The following is a 24,632-nucleotide window of genomic DNA, read 5'->3' as shown; positions in this document are numbered from 1 at the left end:
ATATATGTCTGAAATATACTTAAATATGTCTGAAATATACTCAACACCAATTGTTGGTACCTTGTTTAAAAATGCAGGGATTGAAACAAACTGACAATGTCTATTTATGTATTTATTTATTACAAAACAAAACAAAAAAACGGTGCATATGATATTAAACATGTAAATAGAATACAAAAAAAATAACTTTATTTGTCCAGGAACAACTCTAATAATGTCAAATACATGGTTTGGAAAGCAGTCCATGCACTTCAGGCAAAAGTATTTATACAGGTAGGTACGCAATACAATTCTCAGTGTTTTTTTTTCATTAAAATTAACAACTGAGGAGTGTACTGTGCAGAAAACAGGGACAAGCGTAAAACTGATAAGCGATAAGAGCGTTTTGCACTAACTATCCTTGCCCCAGGTCAGAGCCATGATGATTCTGCAGCTGATGTCAACCTCATAGACCTGGCATGTGATTCCAGGCGGTTCCAGCAGAGGGCTTCAGTCAGCTCACCTAACGAAGCAGGCCAATGCAAGGAAAGCTTAAGTTGGCACCAATATTTGTCAGTTCTATTCATAGACTGTAAAGGTTCTACTGCATTTTTTTTAAGGGAAAAAAAGTAATAAGAGGAAATAGACACCATACTAATGGCCTAAAACCATAGTTTTACACTTTGGATATTTAATATAAAAAGAAGGAAAATAAGAGCTTATTGGTGTATTTGGTTGTCAGCGGTGAAACATTCTATATAGCCTATGTTTTGTACATTGACTCGAATCAGGACTGTTGCAAATTACTTTAAAAAGTCCTGAAAGTTACTGTTCTGTAAAGACAACTTTGACTCTGTACATATGCTGCTTATTACTGCTCTGTTCATATCCAAGGTTGTTATTAAAGGACCACTTTGCCCATTTTCAATCTATCTTCATATAGTTGGTCCTAGCTGATGCTCATTATACAATGGCAACATTTCTGTCTACTCTCCCTGTATCTCAGAGGAGGTCTGTGGACAGTTCTGAAACCTGCCTACCAGTGACATAATCGATAGGCATATTTGGTCATTTTCTTATTTTATTGTTTTATTAATGCAAGAACAATGGCTTTGTTCGCTTTGAATCCCTATCGATGCTGCCATTGGTAGGCAGGTTTCAGAACTGTCCCCAGCCCACCAATGAGACACAGAGTGAGTAGACAGAAATTGTGTCATCTTAGGACCAATTATATGAAGATAAAGTTGAAAATGTGTGAAGTGCTCCTTTAATTCCTTGAGTCACAATCTGTAGCTGCGTCAGTCACATTCCAAGATACTACTAATGTAAAAGTGTCCAAATTGTTTCCACTCACAAAACCACGTCTGGATTGCAGGTTTTGAACGACAAAATAATGACATTTCATAGAGACCTGATTATGTTGCACAAAAAAAAGGTGCAAACCTCCCTGATCAATGTAGTTGAGAAGAGATGCATATTGATAAAACGGTGGAGAATATTTGAGCAACAATCTTTTGCTTTCGTTTAAAATTATCTTTTAATAATTTGTTAAAAAAATAGCACATCTACAAGCTTGCGAGCTTGTAGATTGGCTATTTTTGGAAGATTTGTTTAATAGGGCTTAAGTGGTTAAGCACTGTAAATGAACTTGTTGGCATGAGTGGTGCTGAATTGATCTCTCTCAGGTGGCTGTTGGGTTCAGATGTTTAAACCTCTGCTTTGTTCTGGGCCAGACTCTCCTCACCATCTGTCTCTTCCTCAGGCACCTGACACAAAAACAGACAAAAACGTATTCAAGAATAACTGAAAAGTGTTTGTTTTCAAGCAGTGCCACATATGGGATTGGGGTTACCACGGTTACCACACAGCCGGACAATCAAAAAATGTTAAAACAGTCAGGAAATTGTGTGGGTGCACTTCACCCATTTTTCGACCAATCTTCATATAATTGGTCCTCACTAATGCTCATTGTACGATGGCACCATTTATGTCTGCTCACTGTCTCAGAGGAGAGCTTGTGGACAGTTCAGAAAGCTCCTATCAATGACATCATTGTAGGCAGGTTTGGTCATTTCAAACAAAATGTTTTTGTTTGTTTGTTTGTTTGTTCAAATGTCATTGGTAGGCAGGTTTCTGAACTGTCCACAGCCCATATCTGAGACAGAGTGAGTAGACAGAAATTGGTTCCATCTTATAATGAGCATTAGTGAGGACCAATTATACCTGTATGATGAGGTTGAAAATGGGTTAAGTGCTCCTTCACTCAAATTACTATAAGAGTAGCCTCGATCTCCAGGCTTTTATTGTTTAGTTTTGCTAAAAAATAAAAGCCTGGACCAGCGTGTCAGTGTACCCGATATAGGAAGTGTTTCATTTCCCCAACCAACCAGAGTGCAGTGGGCGTCGCTCGTAATGTTGTGTTGACGGGGCGGGGGCTGACGGACAGATCGGTGAACCAATGGGATCACACGCATTCTCTCGCCGGAGATGTTAAACCCGCCCCTCTAGGTACGAAAACAGGAGGGCTAGTGCAGCCTACTATAAGAGTTGACCCCTAAGCGCTCGGCTGGCGCAGTGGTAAAGTCCCTGCCCACCACCACGGAGGTTGTGGAATCGAATCCACCGTGGTGCAAGCGGCTTTGTCGGGGCGTCTATGCAAACACAACACTGGCCCGTGTTTGGGAGAGGGAAGCCAGGCGGGGGAGGGTGATATTGGTCATTGCACGTACTCCTACGGACTGGGTGGCGGCACCTGTCAGCAGGGAGTGTTGAGCGGGAGGAGTAGGACGAAGGCTCTACGTCCTCCCGGTGGGGGCTCCTCACTGGCGGGTGAGTCAGTAAGATATAACAGCAGTGACAACACAGAAATGTGTGTGGGGAGGAATCAATTTAGCCTGGTAAAGCCCCTCTTTCCGGAAAATCTCATTTACATTTGATTTCAGGAAGGAGTCTGGCCTGATGGCTTGTCTGGGCGTTTCTAGCCCGTTCACCAAATGGACGAGCCTATCAGCGTCGTCGCTCATCGTTCTGTGATTGACAGCGAAAGTTGGCCAATCAGGTGGCGAGTTCGAGTGAGCCCGAATGGAGCCGAGTGCAGCCTGAGTGCTGCCGACCAAAAACGAACGGCAGCCATTGTTTTTTGTGCGTTGTCTTTACTTCTTACTTTCGGTTTTAAAACGCTCTCAAACTTATTTTTTGGGGCACGGAATGTACTTTTAAGATATCGTTTGAATAGTTGTTTAACTTCATATATGTGGTCAAATAATCATGACAGAGCCTATTTAAAAATAAAAATTCAGAGAACCGGCAGGGGCGGGCAGTGACACGCATGTATCCGAATAAGGCAACCTATTTTGGGCATGGCCGTCTCAAAAGTCCTGTTGCGTCACATTAGTCTGGAGGTGGTAAAAATGCACTGGCTGAAGGGGAACACTACTGATTGGCTGAAGGGGTTGTCAGTCAACAGTATTACTCCCGCCCAACTCCAGCCCACAGCCAAAATTGCAGAATGGGCGATAATGCCAGACTCACTCCTGAAATAAATGGCAAATGAGATTTCCGGAGAATCAATTGGCTTCACAACTAAATTGGGGAGAAAAGGGGGGTAAAAACATGCTATTTAGAGCGGTGGGATTTCTCACCTCCCAGTAAAGAGAGTCGTCGAAGCAGTTCTGGTCCGGAGGCTGACCCCAGAATGGAAGCTTCATTATCAGGCCTGGAATGAATACAAAACACATTGAAATCCATACAAAACACCTGACTCAAGACACAAGAGAGTTTGCCTTAAATCATAAACTAGTGAATAGGGAGCTACTGTATAATGTGTGCGTCTGTCCACCCACCTGTGACTGCCCCCCCGACCAGCGCGAAGCCAAGCGAAGAGGCCAGAGCAGCGGCTTGCATGGCAGCCGAGTTTCTGTTACTGAACAAGAGAACACACACACACACACACGTATTAGCTTGATTATGAAGGCTTGCAGACAAAACACTAGATCAGTGGTTCACATCCTTTTCTGGATCAGGGCCCGCTGCTGCACGTGCATTTTCTTTTTAACCCATTAAGACCTGAGGCCGACTCTACAAATGCCTTTTATCATTGGTTCTCAAACTTTTTCATAATTCATAATTATTCTAGATTTTTCAAACGCTTTCAAGATTTTTCAATCTTGAAAGCTGCGAGCTTGTACATCTATCTGTACATCAGCTTGTACATCAGCTATTTTTGAATAGCCAACGCAAAAATCTAAAATGACACAGGCGCTTTCCCGGTTTTAATGGGTTCATGATCAATCTATCTATTGTCTACCAGTAAAAGTATTATTATCCCAACCATTTTTCTTTTTTTTAAAGGTTTTAAAGAAAAAAATAAATACAATTCACTTTTTAACATTCATTGTTAAAGTGTTTTGCCAAATGTTTTGGGGCCCACTTGTGACACCCTTACAGCTCACAGGTTGGGAATCACTGCACTAGATCAACTCCAGAATTCATAACAAAATGGATCTGTAGATCAGTGGTTCTCAACCTTTTCAGGCCGCGACCCCCCAAAATAATCATATTTGAACTGGGGACCCCCCAAAATGATCATATTTGAACTGGGGACCCCTCAAAATAATCATATTTGAACGGGACCCCCCAAAATGATCATATTTGAACTGGGGACCCCCCAAAATGATCATATTTGAACTGGGGACCCCTCAAAATAATCATATTTGAACTGGGGACCCCCCCACTCTGACACACACTTGGAATTGTAGGAGTTGAGGCATTACATTTAGTTTGACTCGGTTCCACAGTTAACAGATCTACAGGCTCACAATGCCTCACAATGTGAGGCATTGTGAGCTTGTAGATCGGCTATTTTCACGATTTTATGCCTCTTATCATTTTGAGAATTTGGGCAATGTTTGACAAGTTTTTATAGTATAGTTTGTTGATTACTTTTCATGCAGTCATGATCTTTTTTATCTTCGTTCCTTCTTGTTTGTTTTGGTATTAAAAAAGGTCTTAAAAGTCCTTAAATTGTCACTTCACTGTCATCTGGGAACCCCCCCAAAAATCATTCAATACCCACAGGTTCTGTGTGTGTGTGTGTGTGTGTGTGTGTGTGTGTGTGTGTGTGTGTGTGTGTGTGTGTGTGTGTGTGTGTGTGTGTGTGCGTGTGCGTGTGCGTGTGTGTGTGTGTGTGTGAGCTGGCTGATCGCTGAGAGAAGCCCTCTTACCCCGAATTCTTGCCCATGGCCACGGCCACGATGCCAGCCAAGCCTCCCAGGATGCCAGGCATGCCATGCAGGTTGTGAACCCCACAGGTGTCCTGGATGCCCAGGTTGGATGCCAGGATGGGCTGCCGAGGAGCAGAGAGAGAAATATCACTTATCGGTGCATCAGTAATAGAGCACCGAAGTCTGACGTAATTTACATCGTTTGTTTGTCTACCTGGTTCGCGGTTTTCCACCCCCATTCTGAATCCCCATAGACGTATTTAATATCGCGTCAAATAAGAACTGTGTTCCCAAAATAAACAAATGATCCCGGCGGTTTTACTCTTATGGATATGAAGCATCAACTGACGGTGAGAAAACGCTAATGTTACTTCCGCCAAATTAGTTAAATCTTTGTCAGAAACAGACTGTATCAAATATGAGTGACTGACTATCATAAACGATACAGAACCTCCTCCCTGACAATATCGCCAGGACAGTTTGTTTATTTTTGGACCACAATTCTCATATGAGACGATTCTATGATGACCCAATGTTATTCTCCATAGCGAAATTACTTTACGAACCTGGGGATGAACGAGTGACGTCATGACTTCTGTACTCTATAGCCTCTATGTACAGCAGCCATATTGGGAAAAAATTACCAATGATAGCCTACTAATGAAGGCTCTGTTCCATTCTGCTCAAACAGAGTCAGGGTGCTGATATTGTTGCATGTTGGCTCACTGGAAACACTCTGCTACAACAGTGGGGTCTCAAAGTGTGGTCCAGGGACCCTCATGGTTCCTTGAGGGGGTTCCGAATGGCCCCTTATGGGTGTGTAACTCTGAGATTGTACAAATGGAACCAAATGGACCCGTAAGGGTCCATTTGGTTCCATTTGTACACTCTCAGAGTTATGGGGGTCCTTGACATTAAAAGGTTTGAGAACCACTGTGCTACACTAAATGGAACAGGGCCTTCATTAGAATCATTGGTAACACCTGTGAAGGGAGTAAGGAAGAGGCCCACTTTCTTTCCAATATGGCTGCTGTAAATAGAGCCTATTGTGACGCGTTGTGAGCATGTACATCCATAGATATATATAAAGGCTAGATGGCCAAGGGGGCGTCGCAAGCGTAGCTCAACCGCGACCATCTTGCGACAGTCATTCATAACATTATGTCTATGGTGCATGTACTATTGAAATAACCATAGCGTGCTCAATTTTCATCTGATTTTCAAACGGGTTGGTGTGTTGTAAACACCAAAAATATAGTTATGATACTGCATACTTATAATTATAATCATGTTTTTTTTTTTAGATAACATTAAGTATGCAGTATCATAACTGCATCTTTGGTGTTTACAACACACCAAACCGTTTGAAAATCAGATGAAAATTGAGCACGCTATGGTTATTTCAAAGTACATGCACCATAGACATAATGTTATGAATGACTGTCGCAAGATGGCCGCCATGTGGCAGCGTCGTACTCCATTGGCCAGCAGCGTGGGTGAGTCATCTAGCCTTTATATATATCTATGTGTACATCTGCTATATATTATTATTTTTGTGTGTGTATTTTTGTAAGTGAATGGGAAAGTGGTTTTGTGTGTCCAGACTGTCCGCCAATGAAAGGCCTTAACAAGAGCTTGTGACGATAACAATAACTACATTGGATCCATTGGAACACAGATTGTTTTTTGTTCTTTTCTTGAAAAGTAACAGTTTTGAGCGTTCAATAAAATATCCAATGAATCAAAGACAAAGCTTTGAGCTGTGTTACTCACAGAGAGGAACTTGAAGCCCAGGGTGGAGATGACCCCGGCCACCAGGCCGATCAGCATGGCCCCGAACGGTCCGATGCTCATGTCAGCGCAGGTTCCCACGGCAACGCCTCCAGCCAGGGTGGCGTTCTGGATGTGCACCTACAGGGTGGGGGCAAAAAATAAATAAATAAAACAACAAACACTTTCTTTGTTATTGTTATATATCGTATATATTAGTACACAAGAGTAAACACAGTGGTGTAAAGTAACAATTTTGAGGTACTTTTACTTTACTGGAGCATTTCAAATTTTCTATACTTTTACTTCTACTCCACTACATCTCAAATATTGTACTTTTACTCCACTACAATTATTTTAAAACTTTAGCTACTAGTTACTTTGCAGATATAAATTATTAGCCTACATTATAAAACATACATTAACCACTTTAGCCCTATTTTATACCTAGGCTATTTGAAAATAGCCGATCTACAAGCGTTGCGATGCGATGCGTTGTGAGATGTACTTTTACTTTTGCTACTTTAAGTACATTTGAATACCAATACTTTTGTACTTTTACTCAAGTAAATGTTTTATTCCGGACTTTTACTTAATATAACAGAGTATTTCTATATTGCAGTATGGATACTTTTACTCAAGTGAAAACATTTGAGTACTTTTTCCACCACTGTGTAAAGTAACTATTGCAGTATTGATACTTCCACTTAATGTACCATGTCTAGTTTCCCTTTGTGCTCCACCAGGCTGGAGATGGCGTAGGCGGACAGGACGCACGCAGACAGAGAGAAGTAGGTGTTGATGACGGCGTGGAGCTGGGCCTCAGGCGTCTCGGCGATGGCAGAGTTGAAGCTGGGCCAGAACATCCACAGGAACACCGTTCCTGTACAGCAATGTGGTTAATGAAGACAACAGTCATGTTTCAGATAAGTGGTTCTCAAAGTGGGGTCCGGGGACCCCCAGGGGTCCTCTCGGGGGGTACCAGGGGGTCCTCAGCTAAATGAGTTAACATAGTGTCACAATCATTTTAAACATTTAGCTTTGGCTATTCAAAAATAGCAGATCTACAAGCTCATAGTGCGGCACAGAGTGCCGCACTATGAGCTTGTAGATTTTCTATTTTTGAAAATAGTGAAAGTTTGTGCAAACCTTTGAATATATATATATATATTAATATTATATATATATATTTTGTTTTACGTAAGCTACGCGGCCAAATACTTATCATTTTGGGAGGTCCTTGAAAAAGTTTGAGAACCACTGTTTTAGATCATTGATTGTCAATCTTTTATTCAATTCAAGGACGCCCACTTTGATATGCATTAGGCCAGTTGGTTCACAACCTTTTCAGGCTCTGACCCCCCAAAATAATCATATTTGAACTGGGGACCCCCCACTCTGACAAGCACTTGGAATTGTAGTAGTCGAGGCATTACATTTAGTGTGACTCGGTTCCACAGATGAAAATAGCAGATCTACAAGCTCACAAGGCCTCGCGTTGCGAGGCCTTGTGAGCCTGTAGATCAGTCATTTTCACAATTATTTGACAATTAGGCCAATGTTTGACTAGTTTTTATACCATTGGTTGTTGACCCATAGTCACACAGGTTGAGAACACAGGCCCACAGGTTGAGAACCACTGCGATTAGGCCACAGACCCCCATTATATAGGATTTGTATCTCAGGGACCCCAATCTAATAGAAAATCTAAAATCATCACCTTTCATTTAACTCTCAGAGTGTTCTATAACACTGAAACCCCGATCAAATTTACTAGGCTACTGCATGCAAGTATGGTAATTGATTAACCATCATTCGTTTAGCTGGGGACCCCCAGGAACCCCCTCAAAGAGCCCAGTGGGTCCCCGGACCTCAAGTTGAGAACCACTGTTCTGGTTGCTCTGTATGTGCTGCAGGACTAATTTACTCCACCAGGGGGCATAATCCAACCATAAATAATGAACTGCACTCTGTGAGGGAAAGCCAACACCAACATTATGTTAATGTGCTGTAAATCAGTGGTAAGTTAGTAATCAACAAACTATACTATAAAAACTGGTCAAACATTGGCCAAATTGTCAAATAATATAAGAGGCAAACATTGTAAAAATAGACGATCTACAAGCTCACAATGGTTCGCTTTGCGAGGCGTTGTGAGCTTGCAGATCGACCATTTTCACAATATTTATCTGTGGAACCGAGTCAATGAAATACCTCAACTCCTTCAATTCCAAGTGCTTGTCAGGGTGGGGGGCCTCCAGTTCAAATATGATTATTTTGGGGAGTCCCCAGTTCAAATATGATAATATTTGGGGGTCCCCAGTTCAAATATGATCATTTTGGGGGGTCCCCAGTTCAAATATGATTATTTTGCGGGGTTGCGGCCTGAAAAGGTTGGGAACCCTTGACTTAGGCCTACACCACCTTTAATTCTGTCCATAGACAAGTCATACAAATCAGTGACTACAAAGTTAAAGTCGTGGTCACAGTAAGTTGCAGCACTTACTTTGAACTGGGGACCCCCAAAATTAATAGTATATCCCCCCCACTTGGGGATCTCAACCCACAGGTTGAGAACCACTGAGTTACAGTACCATATACATTTACAATGGCAGACTCTTACCAATCATGGCGAACAGATCGGAGTGGTAAACGGACCCGTCGTTTTCGTGTCCGTTCCTCAGGGCGGGACGGTAGAGCACACGCGCCACCGCTAGGCCGAAGTACGCCCCGAACGCATGGATGATCATGGACGCTCCCACGTCGTTGGCCTGCAGAGACACAAGGGTCATCATCACGCGTTCAGTGGTAAAGTAACTAAATACATTTACCCAAGTACTGTATTTAAGTAACATTTTTAGGTATTTTTACTTTACTGGAGATTTCCAGTTTTCAGTACTTTTACTTCTACTCCACTACATTTCAGAGGCAAACATCATTTGTAACAGAGTAATTGTACAAAGTGGAGGAGGGGGTTATACAAAGTTATATAATAGCTTCTACTAGTCGTGTCACACAGGTGATTCGTGAAGATGTTGAGGGGTTATAGCTCCGACTAACCCAGGGGTCATCAATGTGTCCATACAAACACGACACAAACAAAATGTGTCCGTGGCAAGACTTGTCCTTGTCCGTGACAACTCTTAGTTTTAGTTTTTACATAACATAATGTTGTTATTTTTATCACAAAACCCAATTACTGAATGTCAGTCTCCAGGTTGTCTTCAGAATATGGATGACAATGATTTATTTATGACACTATGGCGCATTGGGAGTCCACCGGTACAGTTGTTCTTTAACTTTCGTTTATTCCAAGGACCACCTTAACTCCGAGAGTGTACAAATGGAACCAAATGGACCTGTAGCATTAAAAAGCGCTTCTGACAAAACCAGCTAACTGCATTGGATCCTCAAACTTTCTGCTAAACCAGCTAACTCCACCGGAGTTAGCTGGTTTTGCTGACTCCAGGCTCCACCCCCTTTGGACCTCCAACCTCATTGTGAGCTTGGAGGTCCATTCAGCTGTTCTTATCAATGATGAACAAAACCTCCTAACTCAATTTTTTGTCCATTTCCTGAAAAAATGAACATTTTGGAAATGTCCACCAAAAGCCAGCATGGCGATGAATCCTGTACTAGCGGCGTCACACAGCGAGGGGGAGGGTACTCACCTTGAGGACCTCGGCCACCAGGTGCTCGTTGACGGAGAAGATGGAGATCTCCAGCACGGTCATGATGAGCAGCTGAACCGGGCTGGTCTTACCCAGGACCGCCCCGAAGGAGATGAGCACCGTGGCCGTGCTAAAGTCTGCGTTGATCATTCTGTAAATTACAATGTACAGGGCAAAGCATTTAGCAGATCGCTCTTATTATCCAGAGTGACTTTTTATTAAAACCGGGAAAGCATCCGTTGTCATTTCATTTTAACCACTTTGACCATTACTTTATACTTTGGCTATTCAAAAATAGCAGATCTACAAGCTCATAGCGTAGCACTGACTTTTTTTCTATCGATTAGTCACCCCATGGAGACTTGAATTCATGGATATTTTTTGTCACATTCCTAAGCCAATAATTTGATGACCGGCAGTGGTTCCGGTAGGAGACACAAAGAGTCTCCTTTGTGTCTCCTACCGGAACCGCTGCCTACCGGTACACGCTAGTCATCAAATTATTGGCTTAGGCTTAATGAGACAAAAATAAAAAAAATATCCATGAATTCAAGTCTCCACGGGGGAAAAGGAAGAGGAAAAGGAAAGTAGCATTTTCTTTACTTAAATATGTCGACTTTGATCTTGCCGTCAGTCAAGTGCCAGATGCCCTGCATGAAGAGACCCCACTGCAGGCCGAAGGCGGCCAGGAGCATGTTGACCCCGACGCTGCTGAAACCATATCTCTTCAGGAAGGTCATGAGGAACCCGAAGCCAATGAAGATCATCACATGGACATCCTGGAACACTGCACGGAGGACACACACAAAGAACAGTTCAGTTCATATTCAGCATTTTTTGGACCTTTTTTTTTTTTTTTTTACATGTCTATGTATGTACAACAGTGCATTTTTGAACACCGTAATTTGGTGCCATGGTGGCACAATCTCAAATAAGTCCATGGTACAGGTAGTCAAGTCCATTTGACATAATAGTGTCCAAGATGCCAAAAAAAAAATGTTAATGCTGTGCTTACAAAAAAAAGTTACATCTCAGGTGCCGGAAGAAGGAAAGTTTGTCTTTAAGGGATAGTTGGCCATTAACCGCCAAAATGACTTTTTTCACCCCATGGAGACATGAATTCATGGATATTATTTAATTTTTCTCACATTCCTAAGCCAATAATTTGATGACCGGCAGCAGTTCCGGTAGGAGACACAAAGAGTCTCCTTTTTGTCTCTTACCGGAACCGCTGCCTACCGGTCCGCTGGTCATCAAATTATTGGCTTAGGAATGCAACAAAAACAAAAAAATATCCATGAATTCAAGTCTCCATGGGGTGACTAATCGATAGAAAACTTTTTTTTTTTTTGGGTGAACAATCCCTTTAAGCCTTAATGAAAGTGGTTGTTATTGTGGAATATTTTCTTTTATTCTATACGTCTGATCCCCACCTACGCACCCGTCTCTGAGCTGATCAGGTGTGCATAAGACCTTGTTCTTCCAAAGAAGTGACATAAGAAATGAGCTGGAGATTTGATCTCAGTATGGAGCAGAATGAAAACATCAAAGGCAGGCACAATTCATATATCTTTGCTGTTGGGCAGAAACCTCATACTTCTTCATATCTCATCTTTTTTTTTGGGGTAAATGTATGCCCTACAGCTTGGACAGCTGGCGTAGCGGTCCAGGCACCTAGGCTCAATGTAACCTGAAGTGTCGCAGGTTCGAGTCCCGAGCACGACGACCTTTGCTGCATGTCACTGTCTGGCAGAATCTCTCCCCCCAATTCCTGTCAGCCTAATGTCCTATCAATAATGGCATAAACGCCCAAAAAAATAAAATAATGCCCTACTTGATCATACTACAGCATCACACAAAAGCATCAAAAGTAGCAGATCCACTGCTGTGGACAGAAACCTGCCTACTAGTGATGAGCGGGCCGACACGTAACCCGCGGGTACCGCGGGTCAACCCGCGGCGCGGGTGGTCGCGTTAGGATTTCAGAGGCAATTATGCGGGTGAGCGGTCCGCCGCTCTCACACGCAAAAAGAAAAAATTCATGCTCTTGTTTTGTCTTTATTCCTAATAAGAATAAGAATAATAAACAATAAAACAGTTTGAATACACTTGGGGTGTATACTTGAAGATTATTTTCTAACCTTGATTTTACAGAATTATAGGTACGACCCGCAGGGCTCAACCCGCCCCGCGTGAGCCATAGATTTATATATGGGTTCGCGGGGCGGGTTGAGGCGGGTTGGGTTCCGTGGCGGGGCGGGGTCATTAAAAAACCCGACCCGCACATCACTACTGCCTACCAATCATCAATGGGGATTCCAAGATAATAGAAACTACAGCCTTTCTCTTCTTGGAAAGTTAGCATTCTGAAATTGATTTTTCTTGCATCAATTTTCCAGAGGTTGTAGTGTCTACAGCCCTCCTCTGAGACACAAACCAGGTTTAACGTTCTGTATATTGAGCCAGTTTTGAGTGCAAGAAATCTCATGTCATAAAAGTCAACATTATTGTAACCACAGTAGAAGTTTTCTGATGTGTTTTAATGGCTGTGCATTATGGAGTACTCATAGTGACTCATATTGATGATGATGATTAATTAAGGACTTCAGCTCTGATGTTTGTCCTAGAAGATATAAACTTCTTGTTTAGTCTGCCATTCTAGTACAAAGGCAAACGATCTAAGATCTCTGTCCACAGAATAATTTGGGGACATCTAAATTCAATGTACTGTATGGGCTGGAACGTGGCACGATCCTCCAATACCCCATGATATACAATACACCACAACATACACTGCTTTTGTAAACCAATACTATCACCGTCACAATTTGAAGGATTTGCAGTGGTTCTGTAATGCTGCAGTTTATGTCCCTATTCTGGGCATGCCGTCATAATTAGGCAAGAAGCATTCTGCGAAAATAGGTGAACTCTCTGTGAAAATAGGCGATCTGAAAGCTCGGAACACATCACAGCGCGTTGTTGCGTGGTGAGCTTGTAGATCGGCTCCTGGAGGATCCCGCTCAACAAAGTATAATAGGGTTTAAGTGTGATTAAATCTCTGAACGGTTTCCACCCAGTCCTAGCCGGACGTACATTGAATTAAATGTCCCCTGGCATTTGGGTAGGTGGAGATCTCTGATCGCCTGATAGTCTCTTGAGAGACAGACTTGTTGCTTCCGCCTAAAAGTCGCAATGGAACAGCGTGCAATGACTGAAAATGGAAGGGCTGAAAATGAGTAGTTCTGGACATACAGTATGAGGTTTCCACCCGACAGCAACGATATCTAGCTTAGATAATAGCAAAAATGGGAATTCAAAAATACGTTTTAAAGACATTTTAAGATGTATTTTCGGAAATGGCAAACAGATGACGGCTCCCTGTCAGAACTCTTGCGTGGCTCAGTTACAGACTCTGTAGCGTTAGAAGATTGTGGAAGAGTTGCCTGGCTTGATACTGCCATTCTATCTCATATCGTTGCGGTCTGGTGTAAACCTTGTATGTACATAACGGTTCCTTTTTTTATTATTCTTATGTTATTAAATACAATTGTGAAAATAGCCAATCTACAAGCTCACAATGATGCGATGTGAGCTTGCACCTCTGTTATTTTCCACTACTTTTTTGTGACACTCTTGTAACTATGATGAAGTAGGGCATTACTTTACGAAAACATAAAAGGTTGACATATAGAGAGATACAAGGTTTCTGCCTGCCTGACTGACAGCAACGTTAAGCGTCTTTGTCTTTATAAAGCACTTTACACACACGCACACGCACACACGCACACGCGCGCGTGCGCACACACACAACAAACACACGCACGCATGGTATATGGTATATTTACTTTACTTGAATATTTCAATTTTTTGACACTATATACATAATCAATACAATATTTCTTTTCCACTAAATGTATTTGCCAGCTTTAGTTACTTGTTACTTTGCTGATTTAGACTATTATTACGAAACATACTCAAACCACTTAAGCCCTATTTCACACTTCAGCTATTCGAAAATAGCCGATCTACATGCTCACGACAGACCGTGACGTGACACATTGCATGCTTGTAGATCTACTATTTTCAATAAAGTATTTTTTTTTCAATGGACAATTCTGTATAATGACTAATACTGTATATTTTGAGGCCATTGCTTTTGTACTTACTCAAGTAACATTTTAATACACAGGCCCTTTTATTGAAACAGAACATTTAATACATTATGCCATTTTTACTCAAGTAAAAAAATCTGAGTACTTCTTCCATTACTGAATGTCTTGCACCAGAAATAGCCGATCACAACATGGTGTCGCTACGTGACACGTTGTGAGCTTGTAGATTGGCTATTTCCGGTGTGCGACGTGGCGCGCGACCACCTCCACCTCCTCTAGGGAGGGACTGTTGTTTTCCTGTTCTGACACCTTGATGTGTTTAACAGACGACAACTTAATGTCCTTGTGGGACGATGAGGAGACGCACTTCCTGTTAATGCTTGGTTCTTTGTTTAGGATGATAATGTCAATTAATGATGTCTGCATTGTGTGTGTGTGTGTGTGTGTGTGTGTGTGTGTGTGTGTGTGTGTGTGTGTGTGTGTGTGTGTGTGTGTGTGTGTGTGTGTGTGTGTGTGTGTGTGTGTGTGCGCGCGAGCGTGTGTGTGTGTGTGTGTGCGTGTGTATGTGTGTGTGTGTGTGTGTGTGTGTGTGTGTGTGTGTGTGTGTGTGTGTGTGTGTGTGTGTGTGTGTGTGTGTGTGTGTGCACCAGTGGTGGAAAAAGTACTCAAATGTTTTAAGTTAAAGTATCAATACTGCAATGTAGAAGTATTCTGTTAGAAGTAAAAGTCCGGAATTCAAAATTGACTTGAGTAAAAGTACAAAAGTATTGGTATCCAAATATACTTAAAGAACTAAAAGTAAAAGTACTAAAATGTTTGAAAATAGCTGATCTACAAGCTCACAAGGCATCGCGATGCGACGTGTTGTGAGCTTGTAGATGTAGAGAAGTACAATATCTGCCTCTGAGATGTTGTGGAGCAGAATTGAAAGTATAGACAATTGGAAATACTCCAGTAAAGTAAAAGTACCTCAAAATTGTACAGTACTTACAGTAAGTACAGTTCTTGAATACTTAGTTACTTTACACCATTGGCGTGCACACGTGCGCCCTAGTCCCAAACAACTCTCCCTGCAAACACACAGTTCTGACATTGAATCATGCATGTATTTAACAAAGATGCTTATAAAAATTGGTCGATTTGACCATGCAATTAATCGGTAATGAGATATCAGCCAACATTTCAATAACGTGCGTGCCTATTTACAACAACAAGCATTGAGCATAAAGAAGCTTGCCTGAATGGGGTGAAAAGAAAACACATTTTCATTTAGGTCGGACGGTCATCTCAATAACATTTCACATCAACTCCAAAGGGGTTCCCGCCTTTGGAATCTTCTAACAACTGAAACTAATGGTAAAGAATGCGTTAAATGTCCCCTATACGACTGGAATCTAATAAGCTTAGATTTATTAACCACTTAAATACTCTGTTGATCTGTATCCGCGCACCCCACCACCCCCCCTCTACAAAACCTCTCTGCCGAAAACAGCCGATCTACAAGCTCACAAGGCAGCCGCGTCGCAACGCCTTGTGAGCTTGTCGATCGGCTGTTTTTTTGCGGAAGGTTGGCCTTGTTTTGTGCAGGAATGTGGGACTACTATGACATGCCCAGAATGGGGATGCTAGGGGTTTGATGTGGGTCATTAGATCATTAGATCATGTGGAGTTAATGGAGACATGTGAGACCGCAGACCCACCAAGATGAGTAGGCTCTTCGCCTCTTCCCACACTAACATTCACCCACTGATTGAATTGCTTTGACAAGTTAAAGGAGTATTTCAGCCCCCAAAATGACTTTCTCTCCCCTATCAACTATACTCACCCCACTACCCACTCTCTTTTCCGTTTTTGTCACATTCCTGAATGAAGAATCCAAAAATGAAGAGAATGTTTGATGAACATTTATTCTCTTTGAAAGAGTTTAGCTGTTGTTAAGCTTGGACCCTTATTTGTTTTTGATTGATCAAATGTTCTCTTAATTTTTTTTGATTCTTCATTCAGAAATGAGACAAAAACTAAAAACTAAAAATCTCCATGAATTGAAGGTTTTATTCAATAATATATACATTGAACATTTATAACAAAGAAAAAGGTTCCAGGGAAGAACTATTCCTTTAAGGATTTATAATCCAGTCCCTTTAAGAGAAAGACTTGTCCTGATCAATCAATCAGTTGACCTACAAACACAAAAGGAGACAAACCGTTTACAGGAATGTTGTCAAGTTTTCACAGGGACAGCAAACCCCAATCCGGAAACACTGCATTACATCGCACGACATCGTTTAATTGTATTAAACTTTGTAAGTGTCTGTTCTTTGCCATCAATTAACCAGTTAAACCCTATATACTAAAAAAAAATAGACCCAAGGGGGGACTCCAGTCAACAAAGTATATAGGTTTTAAGAGGTTAATACTATGGAATGCCATTCTAGTGGCTGGGTGCGCTGCTATGAAGAGAGCAGTTGGACAGCAGCCATAGTGACTGGCGCTACGCCCAGGTGTTACTGCAGGTCATACTGGGCAATCCTCTATGGATTTGGGTGAGTCTGGGGGGGGCGGGGGGTTAGGGAATCCCCTCTGGATCCTCTTACTCTGTATGCCCCAGACATGTGTAAAGTAAAAAAGTACATGTACTCAAGTACTGTACTTGAGTACACTTTTTTGTATTTTTAAACAGGTATTGTTTACTTTTTCTTCGGTATGTACAATTGTCAAAACTTTTACTTCTACTCCACTACATCTAGAAAAAGTGCTCCTCGGAGCACAGGTCTCCGCCAGGTCAGGTAGGTTATTGTGGCCTCCTGGTGGCGCTATAATAGGCCAATGTGAAAAGGGTGCCATTTCTTATTAGGCCTTGCACGGCAATCGGACACTGCATTCATGGCTTGGGGCATTTTGTGCAAAAGATGTGTTTTTGCTAAATTATACCTGCTGGTGGCGCTATAACAGGCCAATGTTAAAAGGGTGGCATTTGTTCCTCAACATAGTGTGAATGTGAGTGCATAGTTTGACCGCAATCGGACGCTGCGTTCATGATTTGCGGAATTTTGTTCAAAACAAGCCACTACTGCAAACTTTAGATGTCAATCTTAGCCAATGAGAATGGAATATGAAAAATCAAACACATCCGTCTTGATCACATGACTATGGAGATCATGTGTACCGATTTGCGTGAAATTTGGATAAAATCGGAAGGAGTAATATAAAAAAAAATGTTTCACGTAAGTCGCCCTCCTGGTGGCGCTATAAAAGGCAGATGTGAAAAATGCAGGGCAAAGGTTTTTCCTTGACCTCTAGGGAGTGCGCATACAAAGTTTTACACTGATCGGTGCAGTTATAGGTACAAACATCAGCCTGTTATAGCGCCACCATGAGGCTGATTTGTGCCATTTCTTCCTTGGCATAGTGGAAATATGCAAGCAAAATTTCATGGAAATTGCATGCTGTGTTCATGATTTGAGGCATTTTGTTCAAAAAGGAGTACTCCTGCAAACTTTGGAAGCCATTTTTAGCCAATCAGGATGGAATATGGAAAATCTGAAAGACCCGTTTCGTTAAATGACTATAGAGAAACGGTGTACCGATTTGCGGGATTTTTGGACAAAATCTGTAGGAGTACTGTCAAAAAATATCTTTTGCACAAATTGGCCTCCTTGTGGCGCTATAAAAGGCCGATGTGAAAAATTTGGGGCAGAAGTTCGGAATTGGCATCCAGGGAATGTGTGTGCACAGTTTCGCTGCGATCAAGGCAACAGTGGCGGATTAGCTGGTCACAGACGGACGGACGGACAGACGGACGGACACACGGACGGACGGACAGGAGGTAAAACATACTCTCTCTACTCTTATTACAAAACACACTAACCACTTCAGCCCTATATATTTCGGCTTGTAGATCAGCTATTTTCAAAATATGTTTTATACATTTTGAACTTTAAGTGTATTTTGATGCCTATACTTACTGTACTTTCACTCAAGTACATTTGTAATACACGTGAGTACTTCTTCCATCACTGGTTACAGCCAGTGGTGGAAGAAGTACTTTTTCAAGTACAGTTTCACTTACTGTAAGTAAAAGTATCAGTACCAAAATGAAATACTCTGTTACAAGTAAAAGACCTGCATTCAACTTTTACTTGAGAAAAAAAATAGCCGATCTACAATGCATTGCTTTGCTATTCAGCTGTTTCCGTAGAAGATCTTAGGTATAAGATAGGGCTAATGCCATAATAAGGGATAAGTGGGGTAATGTCCTAATAAAGGATAAGTGGTTAATGTATGCTTTGTAATAATAATCTACAAAGTAACTTGTAACTAAAGTGTTCAAATAATTGTAGTGGAGTAAAAACAAAAAGGGTAACATTTGCCTCTAAGGTGTAATGGAATTGAATTATAGTAAAGTATTGAAACATGGAAATACTCAAGTTAAGTAAAAGCACCTGAAGACAGTAGGCCTACTTACTATTAGCATTATGTGTGTATAGTGCATCAAATATGCCTGCCTCTGATGTTTTCATTCTGCATATCCAGATCAAATCAGCTCATTTCTCATGTTACTTCTTTGGAAACAGTGTTTCATCAGACTAGACCCAACTATTTTTTTGCTGGGTTGGATTTTTTACAGCTGATGTGTGCCTTGATGTTAAAGCCATGCCTGTTTTGACCCCCCCAGGGGACCGCATTCCTTATTACTGATTTCCCTCGCTTCCTCCTAATCGTAGCCGTCTGGAATACGCTGCATAAGGATTCATGTATGCAACAGCAGGCACCTGGCGTGGTTTACATCATTTATTCTAATGTTCTGTGTGTATATGTGTATAAGTGGTCAAAATAAAACAGTATAATGGCAAATAAGCATGGCTTTCTATCCTAAGGGGTATTTCACTTTCAAACAAGTCTGGGGTCATTTGAATGTCTACTCTGGCTTTTGTGTACACCCCAGACAGTTTTAAGTTGCTTGATTCAATATTTAGATATTTGATTAGGAAGGAGGGGGTATATCAAATATCTAAATATTGGATCAAGCGACTTAAAAACTGTCTAGGGTGCACACAAAAGTCAGAGTAGACATTGAAATGACCCCAGAAGTGTTTCAAAATGAAATACCCCTTTAAAGGGGTAATTCACCCACAAAACTACTTATTTTCTATCAATTGCACACCCCATGAAGCCTTGAATTCATGGAGATTGCATTCCTAAGCCAATAATTTGATGACCGGCGGAGACTCAAAGAGTCTCCTACTAAGTTTCCTATTGACCGATGTCAGATGACAGTTGTGCTAGTCAGATATATGTTTATGTAATGTAGTTGAACACTTTACAAATCAGCAGGTTCACACAAAGTATGTCAATGAAACAACAGTAACAAATGAATCTTTTTCATGTTCCACTTTCTCTCATGTACCTGGCGTAGTACCTCCTCATACCCCTAGGGGTACACGTACCCCCATTGGACAAACACTGTGCTGCTCAGGGTTCAGATTGAGCCCAGAGCTAATCTCTTTGGCTCACACCTGCCACACCCATATATGAGCAAACCACCGTGCTGTCGTTGGATTATTTACCAGACGGCCCCAAATTACTATCAAAATGCAAATGACCACAACAAGCCAAAAACAAGTCCAATCTCAAAATATATGCACAAATTATCTCTAATTGGATTCTGAGTGTGAGAATTGAATCTCTTTATGCAAATAACTGTTTACACTTCATCTTCAGGGGATACGCAGTGTTGATTTATCCATTTATAACTCTAAAAGACCCACACAGTTTGGTGCGTCCGTTTGGCCTCAAGTAGGCTACCTCACTGTTGAGTTGAAAGTCAACACTGTAAAATCCTGAGTTGGTTAGATTTGTACACTCTCAGAGTTGCAGACCCATAAGGGTCCATTTGGTTTTGCACACTCTCAGAGTTACAAAAGGATAAATGAACACTGAGGATCTGTGAAATAGGGAAATCTATGCACATAATTCCAATATTTCAGTCCATATCTAGTGGTGCAATCAACATGTATCAATATTCAACATCAATATCAACCTGTTGCTTTCACACAGGATTAAATGCTTTTTTTCCTTGAATTGCAAAGTTCAGAATAAAAAACATCAACATCTTGCCCTGACTGCAGTCACAGCCTTCACAAAGCTGCATGTCTCATTCCCTATCTATTAGTAGTAAACAAGTATATGGACTTTAATGTGACATCCACTGATGTGCTTTAAACATTGTCTCACATTAAACCAATCACAAAAAACACATGTTTTACTCAAGTAAAAGTAGAAATACCACAATAGAAATACAAGTACATTGCAAGCATTCCAAACATTTACTTGAGTAAAAACACTTCTGCAGAATGGCCCATTTCACCATCATATTATTGGAATAGTAATGCATGTTGCAACTGATAAAGGTGGGGTTGATCTGCAAAGTAACTAGTAACTGAAGCTGTCAGATCATTGTAGTTGAGTGAAATGTACAATATTTACCACTGAGATCATCTCAGTGGTACTTCTTTTCCACTACATCTCAGTGAGATGTAGTGGAAAAGAAGTATAAACTGTCAAAACATGGAACTACTTAAGTGAAATGCATTAAGTTATGTTCAACCACTGCATACAACCCTGCAGAGAGCAGCCAGGTTCAGGTTGGTGAGGTGGAGAGATGAACATTCTCTCAATATGAATACTGGATATTGAAAGTTAAAGACTGGCAGAATTAAACCACATAAAAACAACTTATTAACAAGCAAAGTCTTGGTTGGACTAAGACCAAACCAACCAATTAATCCATTATTACACTATAATATATGACAGACAGCCTTAATGACCAGCCATTATTTTTTATTTTTTCCACCTATGTCCACCTTTTAAAAAAGGTAGACTTCTCTCCAGATCTCCACATGTGCACACAGTGATGAAAAGTGCATTTATTCAAGTACTGCACTTAAAGGAGTAGTTCACCCAGAAAATAACTTATTTTCTATCAGTTACACACACCATGAAGCCTTGAATTCATGGATATATATATATTTTTTGTGTTATTCCTGAGCCAATAATGCTCAGATATGGCTTAGGAATGCGACAAAAACAAAAACATCTCCATGAATTCAAGGCTTCATGGGGGTGTGTAATTGGTAGAAAATAAGTCATTTCTTGGGTGAACTTTAACTCCTTTAAGTACATATTGGAGTACTTCTTCCACCACTGACTATAACTATCTACAGCCGTACTAATAATGAGCCATCATTCTTTTTCTTCTTCTTTTTTTTGTCATCAGATGTCCACTTTAAAAAAAAAAAGGAAGACAGCCTCCTCTCCAAATCTCCACAAGTACAGATCAAAAGCTTTGCCGGTGAGGGAGCCGCGTCCGCCACAGCATGCAGGACAGGTGTCCACTTACTGGGGTAGAGGGCCATGGGCTCCCAGGCGTGCTCCGGCTCCGTGCCATTGGCCGGCTTGGCGTGGTCGTCGCCCTTGCCGTCGTCATAGGTCACAAACACGGCGAACAGAATGATGGTGATAATCTCCAGGGTCAACGCCACAATGGGGAACTTGAGCCTCATGTTGGTGGAGTACGCAGGCATGCTGGTCACACGACACACACACTAATGTTAACTCTCTGTCAGTCTGTCTGTCTGTCTATCTCTCCCTCTCTGGCTCTCTCCCTCTCTCTGACACACACACACACATACACACACACTCTCTCTCTCTGTGTGTGTCTATCTTTTGAGGTGGTGTGATAGGGGGGGTCGAGGCTGCTGGTGGTTTTAAATTGGTGCATGTTTTCCTGGTGACCAATGACAGTACAGAACAGAGGGGGGGTGTGGGAGGTGGGACCCTGCTCCTCCTCCCCGCTGTTGCACTTTGCCTCGTGGGACGGGTTTCCTCTCTGGAGGAGTGAGCTTGTTTTAAAAGAGGGGGCCAAAACAAGACATATAGGCAAAACATACAGTAATGACAGTATACACAATAATGTCACTGAGTGGACAGGAGACCCCCCCCTCTTAATGAGCCGTTTCCCCCAACTCATTTTTCACTGTCAAGTTCAGGGTTGGTGTTTTTTTTTTCTTAATAGTTTTTTTTGTTTTGTTAAAGCAGTACCTTACCGATTTCAGGCCAGGACACAGAGATTATGTTTTTGCCCTTTATGCATGATCCGTCTGACAGTGGACAGCTAGTCTCGGACACCGCTGGACCGTTCGGTTGAGAAACCTTGCATGCACACTCCTAGCAGACCAGTGGCGTGCACAGACATTTTGAGGGGCAGGTGCTCAAGTAAATAATAGTTTTTTTTTGTTTACTTGGTCTGCTCTTTTTTCCCTCTACACCTATACCTCTTTGCCAAAAATAGCCGATCTACAAGCCCACAACGCCTCGCAGCGCGAGGCGTTGTGAGCTTGTAGATCTGCTATTTTTGGCTAAAGTTTTCCTCAGAAAAGGGATGCTAGGTTTCGAGTGGTTATGGTAAAAAGAAAAATCATATCACATAAAGATTTGGCGGACCCCCTGTAGTAACTCTGAGGACCCCCTAGGGGTCCCGGACCCCCTGTTGAAGACCCCTGCTGTAAAAAAAAACAAAAAACATTTTTTTCTTTTTTTCAAAAGGGCACTTCTGGTCAAGAGGGCAAAGGGCAGGTGCTCTAGCAACACCTAGAGTCTATCTGTGCACGTCCCTGCTTCCACCCCAAATGTTTCAAATCGGCCCCATGGTTGGCGCTAATGCATGCTGTTTCACGTTTTGGTCGATATGCCAATATTGTCATTATGGTAAATGACATTTTTTGAATGGACTGCATTTTTATGTAACGCTTTTCTCCAAAGCGCTTTACAATGTACTTCACATTCAACGATTCACACACCGATGGTGGAGGAAACCAATGCGAGACACCAACCTGCTCATCAGCGTCTTGCTCAAGGACACTTCCGACACTCCAACCATGAGGAGGGAGCCGGGAATCGAACCTGGAACCCTTCAGATCCCAAGACGGCCCGCTCTATACCTCCTGAGCCACTGCCGCCCCAGTTAGCTGTGCCAATATACTGGTGGGCCATAAATACATTGTTTTAGGAAGGAAGCCGTAGGCCATATAAAATCTGCCCTCGTGTCACGATTGAGGGCCGCGCTGTGGACATGTCTGCTCTAGAGTGTAGAGCAGACTGAGTTCATTCAGCTTTATGAATGAAGGAGAAACAGTGACATGTGACATGTGTTTGTTTTGGAGGTCAGCTATCAGTGGAGCTGTTCCCAGACCTGCCCCAAATCACTCCCAAATGTTGAGAGATTTCACTAGTAGTATAATCACCCACTTTACCATTCTAACCCCCCCCCCCCCCCCCCCCCTCTCTCTCTCTCTCTCTCTCTCTCTCTCTCTCTCTCTCAATCTCTCTCTTCCCCTTATGAGAGAGAGAGAGAGAGAGGGGGGGGAGAGAAAGAGAGAGATCATCAAATGAGTGGACAACCACATACATGTCGTACTATGAATAGCGGGAAAAAAATAGGCAATTTACAATCTCACAACGTGTTGCATTGCAACGCATTGTGAGTATGTAGATCTAAAAAACCCTAAGTCGCACCGCCGATCCGACCACTACTACGTCTTGAGTCATACGGTGTCAGGGGCTTTGTCAGACTACCCGTTGTACCCTCTGTCTGAGTCCCTTTTGTGCCCATAATGGAGATCTCTGTATCTGTTTGTCTACAGGGCAAGGTTGGAGCCAGGAAGGGATATGAGACTCTGTCCCTGTCCAACACTATAGCCAAGAAGACACCAGAGAGAGGTGTAAAGTAACTAAGTATATTTACTCAAGTACTGTACTTTACAATTCAAGTACTGTACTGTACACTTTTGAAGGTACTTTTACTTTACTGGATTATTGCC

General features: G+C 42.0%; 1 protein-coding gene across 1 annotated transcript; it reads right to left on the bottom strand.

Annotated features, from left to right (window-relative positions):
* Positions 1–97: 97 nt before the first annotated feature.
* rhag (Rh associated glycoprotein) lies at positions 98–22,496 on the bottom strand. Its single transcript, XM_084083321.1, has 10 exons — positions 22,154–22,496; positions 11,246–11,429; positions 10,643–10,793; positions 9,595–9,742; positions 7,688–7,854; positions 6,975–7,112; positions 5,202–5,323; positions 3,822–3,901; positions 3,621–3,694; positions 98–1,745 (listed from the first exon to the last, which is right to left on the bottom strand). The coding sequence occupies exons 1-10, from the start codon at positions 22,335–22,337 to the stop codon at positions 1,686–1,688; spliced, it is 1,308 nt and encodes a 435-aa protein (XP_083939447.1). The 5' UTR covers positions 22,338–22,496; the 3' UTR covers positions 98–1,685.
* Positions 22,497–24,632: the final 2,136 nt, after the last annotated feature.

Source organism: Gymnoscopelus microlampas, assembly GCF_963454915.1.
Source record: "Gymnoscopelus microlampas genome assembly, chromosome: 16".
NCBI lineage: Eukaryota > Metazoa > Chordata > Actinopteri > Myctophiformes > Myctophidae > Gymnoscopelus > Gymnoscopelus microlampas.
The sequence above is the reverse complement of the archived record's forward strand: the minus strand, read 5'-3'. Positions and strand labels throughout refer to the sequence as shown.

Excerpts from the sequence above, each read along its gene's own strand:
- rhag (XM_084083321.1), bottom strand. The coding sequence starts at position 22,337 with ATGCCTGCGTACTCCACCAACATGAGGCTCAAGTTCCCCATTGTGGCG. Across the intron at positions 11,430-22,153 it reads GCCCATGGCCCTCTACCCCA|TGTTCCAGGATGTCCATGTG; the intron begins GTAAGTGGACAC and ends TCCTCCGTGCAG. Across the intron at positions 7,113-7,687 it reads ACAAAGGGAAACTAGACATG|GTGCACATCCAGAACGCCAC; the intron begins GTACATTAAGTG and ends CCCACCCTGTAG.